The 8321-nt window shown below is 36.1% G+C and overlaps 3 protein-coding genes across 3 annotated transcripts; 1 reads left to right on the top strand and 2 right to left on the bottom strand.

Moving 5' to 3' along the window:
- Positions 1 to 16: 16 nt before the first annotated feature.
- On the top strand, positions 17 to 2291 carry LOC117620242 (mitochondrial intermediate peptidase, mitochondrial-like). The gene is made up of 7 exons (XM_034350387.1): positions 17 to 122; positions 209 to 325; positions 649 to 774; positions 871 to 938; positions 1127 to 1262; positions 1391 to 1550; positions 1703 to 2291. The coding sequence occupies exons 1-7, from the start codon at positions 54 to 56 to the stop codon at positions 1948 to 1950; spliced, it is 924 nt and encodes a 307-aa protein (XP_034206278.1). The 5' UTR covers positions 17 to 53; the 3' UTR covers positions 1951 to 2291.
- Positions 2292 to 3448: 1157 nt separating this feature from the next.
- On the bottom strand, positions 3449 to 5720 carry LOC117620243 (mitochondrial intermediate peptidase, mitochondrial-like). The gene is made up of 8 exons (XM_034350388.1): positions 5510 to 5720; positions 5348 to 5429; positions 5214 to 5266; positions 5058 to 5112; positions 4786 to 4924; positions 4645 to 4699; positions 3992 to 4214; positions 3449 to 3724 (listed from the first exon to the last, which is right to left on the bottom strand). The coding sequence occupies exons 2-8, from the start codon at positions 5396 to 5398 to the stop codon at positions 3578 to 3580; spliced, it is 723 nt and encodes a 240-aa protein (XP_034206279.1). The 5' UTR covers positions 5399 to 5429; positions 5510 to 5720; the 3' UTR covers positions 3449 to 3577.
- A 505-nt stretch (positions 5721 to 6225) lies between these two features.
- LOC117618434 (putative F-box protein At5g55150) lies at positions 6226 to 8221 on the bottom strand. Its single transcript, XM_034348002.1, has 3 exons — positions 8212 to 8221; positions 6734 to 7327; positions 6226 to 6632 (listed from the first exon to the last, which is right to left on the bottom strand). The coding sequence occupies exons 1-3, from the start codon at positions 8219 to 8221 to the stop codon at positions 6226 to 6228; spliced, it is 1011 nt and encodes a 336-aa protein (XP_034203893.1).
- Between the last annotated feature and the right edge of the window lie 100 nt (positions 8222 to 8321).

The following is an 8321-nucleotide window of genomic DNA, read 5'->3' as shown; positions in this document are numbered from 1 at the left end:
AATGTCTCTTCATCATCCTGAAGAGGTATTTACATGGGTGATAATACGTGTGAATGTCTTCAGTCTGTGTTATACAGTCTAAGAGAATTCCTTGCAGCATTGGGAATGCTTCAATTACATGCGTAATTAAACTCTTGTGCATGATTGTACTGATTTTGTCTTCTGTGATTTTCACGTATATTGATTAGAATCTATGCACTTGTTACAGGGTGATTTGGGGTATCTCTACCTTGATTTGTACTCAAGAAAGGGCAAGTATCCTGGTTGTGCTCATTTTGCAATTAAAGGTGGCCGGATGGTTTCTGAAACAGAATATCAACTTCCTGTATGTAAATAGACATTTTTTCTCCTGTCAAATTTTATGTTGCACATTTACGCATTTTTAAAGAGTATACTTTATAATTCTTAGCTAGTTGGATTCTTCAAAATGGAACGAAAAGCGAATTAGGGCTTGCAAATACTTCTTTTGGACACTAAAAACCTTTGACACTCCGATGGGTTTGCATTTTTGTTGGAGAAACTCTCTAATTAAATATCAGAACATAGTATTTTGGAATCCTCTTTGTGAGAAAATGTCTGACTTGGGTTGCAGACTATATTACCAAAAAGTTAGATACTCATTCAATGACTTTCTGGTTTGGCGTGCAGGTTGTTGCTCTTGTCTGCAATTTTTCTGCTTCACATAATTCATCAACTGCAAGGCTGAATCATTGGGAATTGGAAACTCTGTTTCATGAGTTTGGACATGCTCTTCATTCTTTGCTTTCAAGAACGGTATTCTAGAAATACCTTATGACTAGGAAGACAAGCTATATCACCTCCTCTTCCTTGCCACAAATTCCATAATACATTTTTTATATTTTCTTGTAGGATTACCAACACTTTTCAGGTACCAGGGTGGCTCTTGATTTAGCGGAAGCACCTTCAAACCTTTTTGAGTGAGTTGAATGCTATGATTATTATTCCATCATTCTTTATCTGATGAAAATCTTTGTAGAAATATATGAAAGACAATGTAGTTGAATGAATATGTTTGGCATGATACTTTTTAATTGTCGCAACTGTCTGAATTATCAGTCTATTTTTGGGATATTGATGAGAAAATGTTTTCTGTTGATATGTCAAGGTACTATTCATGGGATTACCGAGTTTTGAAGACATTTGCCAAACACTATTCAACTGGTGAAAGCATCCCTGAGAAACTGGTAGAGTCAATGCAGGGTGCCAGAAAGATGTTTGCTGCAACTGAATTGCAACGTCAGGTTATTGTCCAAGGATCTTCCTGGATAAAACAATAATGATCACTAAGTGTTTAGAAGAGAAGACGAGAAAACCAACAAAGAAGGAATACTGACCAATGTTTGCTTGCTTGCTTGTTTCCTGTTCTCAGATTTTTTATGCTGTTATTGACCAAACATTCTTTGGGGAACAGCCAACTCCACCAACAAGTTCTATTGTGGCAGATCTGAAAAGACAATATACTAGTTGGAAGCACGTGGATGGCACACACTGGGAGGCCCGATTCAATCACCTCCTGAATTATGGTGCAGGTAACTTCAAATTATCAGCCTCATCCACAAACTTGAACCTCTTTGAGCTTCAAAAGTATCTCAAATGTGAAATTTAGAAACATTATTATTAATAATATCCTTTTTGTGTACAATTTCGTTTTCATGGCTGATAAAATGTACTTGTCTTGCAGGTTATTATAGCTACTTGTATGCCAAATGTTTTGCCGCAACAATATGGCAGAAACTGTGCCAGGAGGATCCACTATCATTAACTACGGGAACTGCATTAAGAACAAAATTCTTACAGCATGGGGGAGCTAAAGAACCTTCCCATTTGTTAAGTGGTCTTGTAGGAGATGGGATCCTAAGGAATTTTAATGGAGGAATGGTTCCTGATATTTCCTGTCTTTGTAATGAAATGAAGTTGGAAAAGTTATAGAGAACAGACCTTGTTGTGTTCCATTTGAGTTAACAAGAACTAGTCAACTAAATAGCAAGGGAAGGAATGAAATGGAGGGGTTTGAAGAAAAAAAGAAGGTGAGCGAAGAGGCAAAACTATGGCACGGCTCTTGTTGGAGGCAATGTAGGATGCAAATGTCAAGCGTGGGCTAACAGCTGCAGAGATTTCATTCTGGAGTTGGCGAGGCAAATGTGGAGTAGCAATTTTTATTCATTTTCTGATGGATATTAATAAGTTTCCTTGAACTGTTATTCTTACCCATCCATGTGAATTTTGTAGCATGCGCTGAATAATTAATGAAGCCATTTGATTTGAATAAACCTAAAGTAAAACAATTCTTCACTATGTCCTTGAGAGGCAACCTTAAGTAAAACAAAAGGAATTTAGCACCAGAAGTTTCTCTCCTGAAACAGAAAACTATAATATGAGGCTGTCTTACATACGAAAGAAAGAGGTCTTGCACAGTTTTAATCAAACTTACTATGGTGAACGGCGCTGAAGAATATCTTGGAATAACATTCTCACAACTGTTGATAAGAACAACATATTTGGCCAAAGACGAGCGACAATTGCAATAATATAACTTGGATATAGAAAATAGTACTGATAAGATTGAAAATAGATACGTTCTTGTTTTTCAAAGATTGCCTCTGGAGAGTAACAGCATATTGTAATCTCTATACCTAAACTCTCAGCATATTCTAATCTCTTACTACTCCTAGTTCCCCTTCCACCCTCCCATTCCCATACATAAATTGCACGATACTATTCTATACCTAAACTCCCAGCATATTCTAATCTCTTACTCCTCTTGGTTCTTTTTCTTCTTCTCTTTCTTCTTGAGCTCATTCTTGTTGATCCTTGAAACCCCATATGGGATACAAATATGTATCTCATGCTTAGGGTAGACGGGCTCCTTGCAAAGTAATTTCTCACCACATAGCTTGTGAGTCTTGTCATGAATTGTATCAAAGTGCTCAGTCAAGCTTTTCCTGTTGTCAAATGAGCTATTACCTTTGCAATGAACCTTTTGATCAGAAATATCTACAGTAAAAACTCAAAAATCCACAGGAGATAAGCCTCACTAGAGAAAAACTCAAATTGTTTATGAGAAGAGTTGATATGAGGCTCTAACGAAAGGATGCAATCCAATCTAAACAAATAAGCCTAAAAGAAAGATATCAACTCTTGAAAGTTGAAGCCCCATATCAACTCCTCATAAACAATTTGAGTTTTTCTAGTGAGGCTTGTCTCGTGTGAATTTTTGAGTGCTTACTATGGATATTTCTAATCAAAAGGTTCATTGCAAAGGTAATAGCTCATTTGACAACAGGAAAAGCTTGACTGAGAACTTTGATACAATTCATGACAAGTCTCACAAGCTATGTGTTGAGAAATTACTTTGCAAGGAGCCCGTCTACCCCAAGCATGAGATACATATTTGTATCCCATCTGGAGTTTCAAGGATCAACAAGAATGAGATCAAGAAGAAAGAGAAGAAGAAGAAGAAGAACCAGGAGGAGTAAGAGATTAGAATATGCTGGGAGTTCAGGTGTAGAATAGTATCGTGCAATTTATGTATGGGAATGGGAGGGTGGAAGGAGAACTAGGCAGAGTAAGAGATTAGAATATGCTGGGAGTTTAGGTATAGAGAAACCTGAGCAAGCTCATGGCGGGAAGCTATAAGTTGATCAAGAACACCAAGGTTTGCATGAGGAACAGAATTTCCTTTGATATATGCCATTTTCCGGACCTGAAACTAAATTTTAGTTAATTAACAAAAAGACAAGCATAAAACACAATAAATGCAAATGAGAAAGAAATTTACGTGACATGCAATATAACAAAGCCCAATTTCATTTGCAAAGTAAAGCAAATGAGAAAAAACAAAGAAAGTGCATCCATAGTGTAAAGTTAGTTTCCATATTCTGGCATCTAGAACTTACTGCCCTAACTCCCTACCCCAGAAAAGATTCAGAAAACAGGAAAGTCGAGTTTCACCAAACAACAATCAAGTTACCTCATCATTTGGTGCCCCTTGCAGAACACAAGATAGAGTGTGCGGGTCTGTTGTTATACGAAACCCCTTCTCGTTCATGGTACCCCCAGGCCTCCACGAGTCCTTCGAAACTACAGATGTTGAACGATAGACGGGCTTAAGAAGATGGTGCAAATTTCGAGGTATAAGTGACGCTAGGAAAATATCCACAGTACCCGGGTCATTGACGATATTTTGATTGAACCTAAACCAAAAACAAATGCATTTGAAGCAAAAGTAAAGTCAATTAATCAAGCTCTTGATTTAAAAGCAAAAATGAAAAGCATGGTACAGCATCAGCAAGCAGTTAAAATTATATCTCCACAACATTGCAAAACTTGAATAAGATACTTTTGGCCCTAGGCTCTAATGGAAAATGGGCAGTGTGGGCCTAAGCTGTGTCTTTGGTTCAAATGTTACAAGCACAATAATTGTGTGGCAGCATTAGTCAAACAAACCAGTAGAAAATAACTTATTTTCCTAAACCTGGTAGCAGGCCTAAAAGTTCTAACTTGCAGTTAACAGTTGGCACAGAGGAACGCTAAAAAAAGAAAAAGAAAAAAACAATAAGATTAGTAGAATGAGTGTCACTTAAAAAAAAATTGAAAAAAATTGAAATAAATTAGAGTACTTACTGTCTGCACAATTGGGAAATATCTATACTCAGCCGGTTCACTCTATCTACTTTCTCTGCAAAGCAGAAGTGAGGAGTTATTTAGCTGCAACAAAATCCCTGATGTTACAGCAGCATAAAATGACAAGAAGAGAGCAAGTACCAGCAGAAAGATGAATCCCACTCCTCTCAAAGTCAAGGCGGAGGTAATGCGCGACCCTATGAGCTTCGTCGGTGAGCAAGTTGCCCTCTTGCTCAGCTTTAATCACGGCATTATATAAAGTATGATTTGTATTCAGATACTGTAAGACAATGATGAAAATTTTCAAATCAGATACTGGCAATGGCTCATGACTACAGTACAATTTATATACATAACAAAACCGTGAGCAAAAAGTTAATAACACTTGCAAAGACGATTCACCGTCACCTCACATGTAGATATTCATTAACTCTTATTGAAGCTTTGATCGCCTCCTCAACAAATTCCCTAATACACAATCAAGTGAAAATCGACGAAATACCGAAACATCGAAAACTACCAACAACCCCAAAAAAAAAAAAAAGTCACAAAATTCAGAGAATAATAACCTGTCAGGATGAGTTTGTCTACAAAGCTCCGCGGAGTCAATTACAGACCAGACCTATGCAATTGCAGAGTATAACAAAGAATTAGTCCAACAACTCTAAAAAAAAAAAGAATTAGACAAAATGTGAGACCTTACTCTGTTAGAAATCTCATCCATGGCTCTTATTATTTCCGCTGAGGAAGGCATCCCTGAAATGTATGCAACCAGCTCTCCGGACCTAAAAACAAATACGAATGAAAATGGGGAGACTGATGGAAATCAAAATGCCATGAATATTGGGATTTCCAAAGTTTGGACCTTTCGATAGCATCGTCGACGAAACGTCGAAAGCCTATGGGGGTCTTTAAGTGGTCGAAGCCATAGAGACCGCTGGCGGTGGAGAAGGCGTACCGGCGACGGGTAGTAATAGGGCCCGGATAGCCGATATATATAACCGGGTTTGAACCGGAGCTTTGGGAAAGACCGGGGAAGGAGGCTGAGCATTGTTTTCCCGGTGGCGCCGTAGTGAGGTAGGTCTGCGGAGGTTTTTTATGTTCAGTATGTGTACGACGGACCAGAAATCCAACTAGTTGGGCCGTGGATGTCAAATTTAGAATAACGGTAAAAGGGACTTATATTTTGACAGTTTTCACTGTAGTAAAAGAAATGTTATATGCTTTAAAGATAATGGCTGCCGGACCGGTCCACACATTGATTAATCAACATTATCATCTAATTAAATCATATCCAACTCAAAAGTCACGTAACACTTGGTGATTAGTAATTTCGTTATAATTTCCTTTCGATAAAAAATAAAAAATATCTGCTCGGGTAACATATTTCAATAATGTAATTGTCCTTGTATCTTTCTCTACGGTTTTCAATTAGTGCACTAACAAAAATCCATGACCAAGTTGCCATAAATAAAAAAATGTATCAAATATCAAAGATTTAATACTGGATCTACATCTTTAAAACATAATCTAAAAAAATATCTTAAAATGTTTGGGGATAAGAAGAAATGTGACAAATTTTTATAGATAAACTGATGGCAAAAACCAAATTGGAGGTTGCTTCAACTTCTTCATCAGGGTCATAATACGTGCAGGCTTTAAAATCCTTTGACTTTTGATATTGTACACCCCAAAATCTGTAAACGAACGATCTCTTTTTGTCAGATCATTATCATCGTAGAAGTATATGCAATTCGACTCACATCCTTGAATTTTTGAAGCCACGACAGATATTGAAGAGTTATCACCCACAAACAAAGCAAAATCACCTAAGTCATTTTTCTCAATCCACGTATACTTATCATCATCCATTTTGAAAAGTCTAAATCCATTTGTCACGCGACACTGACATGTAAAAGTACTATAGCGGTGAACCAACAATAACTCCTCCTCATTGGAACCCACAAGGTATGCCTTTATGTATAAATCTGTTTCAAAAAAAAGAGGTGCCACCGCATTTACATTTAGGATGCGCTGAGTAGTATATTCAAAAATAAAAGTTTTCTCCTAATGGTTGTAAGAACATAACTTTTATCTCCAATTTGAGCAATATCTTCAAAAATGTAACAACTTCCATCGAAGTATGTCCATTTACTGTCTCCAAGTCTAATAAAAGCCAATTCATACGATGGGCCATATATTACCACAACAATGCAGTCATTTGCATTTGATATTGGATCTGCGGAAATTGCCGCCTTGTAGACAAAATATTCACAATGTTTAGCACAAGCATCTCTGTGGCATTCATCTGGAGGATTTAGTGGAGGTAGACGAATAATTGAATTTTTTTTCATTTGTCTTCTTTTAACCCAGAATGATGGATTTATTAAGGTCACCACAAAATTATCATCGCAAACTATTAACCATCCTTTTGAAGACCCACAAAATCGCTTCTTCATCCATTTTAACTGCATTTTGAGGACCTTATCATTTGTCACATCACAAAAATTCCATATATTTTTTTGTCTATCAGGAATCAAGAGCATTGGAACACTATTGATTTGCTTATTCTTTGATGCCCAATACCATGACTTGCAAACAGCAGCGAATCGTAAAGAATCTAAATATAACACTAGTCTCTTGAAAACTAAATCTAAAAGCTCCTCAGGCAAACTTTCCCAATCTGAAAATAAAAAAGAAAAAAAAATCAATTAGAGATGCGATGAAGAAGAAGCAGATGTGTAATTAATCTTGGCCATAGCTTTATAAAAATAACCGTATGATTTGAAACATAGAAAGTAAAAATTGATGGAACGATACAAAGATATAAATTAAAAAAGAAAACCAGTAAAAAAGAATTTCAAACTAAAAGGTGCATTAATTCCTGTTTTTCTTTTATTAGAAGATAGGCATGTTACAACTAAAAAACAATCAAATTACAGAAGCAAATGGAGAACAAAAAATCTAAAGACAAATCTAGAAGGATGTAACCTTACACACACAGTGATATAAAAACAATATATATAAATAAACAACATCCTAAAAACTGATTGAAATAAAACTAATTAAGGTGGCCGCTTAGGGTGTTTTAGGGCGTGTCTTTCATGCAAAGGATCCATTAGTGTACTAGTTTGGAGTAATTGCTCTCCCAGACAAGTTCATGAGTTTGATTATGAAAAGTCCTAAAAAAAAATGGGTGTGTCATTCACTAGTTGACAAAAACGAAAGGATTCCCCACGTATATTGTATGAAAGGATTATATAACATGTGTAGCCAAAATTCAACTCAACTGAGTATTAGATTAGAGTCATGCTTTTCTCTTTTTCCTTATTTTCCTTAGTTTAGGATATAATTTTTTGTTTTATTTCACCAAATATTCATCAAATTTATAAGAGTAGGACACATGAATTGTCTAGAAATTTTTGCAATAGCAAGATACAATATAAAAGGCTCGCATATTTACAATACTAAATATAGCATGACAACAACTTGCAAACAAACAAATTTACAAAGTTAAGGAAAGGAAAACACGAATAACCTAGAGAAGTTTTGTTTAAGAAAACATACCTGATTCCATTGATTCAAAACACAGACGAGATTTTTTTGCTGGCTTTGAATTGAATGTAAAGCAATTGACTATAGAAAGAAAAGAGAACCCCTTATTTATATACAAGTGC

The sequence above is a fragment of the Prunus dulcis genome, chromosome 2 (assembly GCF_902201215.1).
Source record: "Prunus dulcis chromosome 2, ALMONDv2, whole genome shotgun sequence".
Lineage (NCBI taxonomy): Eukaryota > Viridiplantae > Streptophyta > Magnoliopsida > Rosales > Rosaceae > Prunus > Prunus dulcis.
The sequence above is the reverse complement of the archived record's forward strand: the minus strand, read 5'-3'. Positions and strand labels throughout refer to the sequence as shown.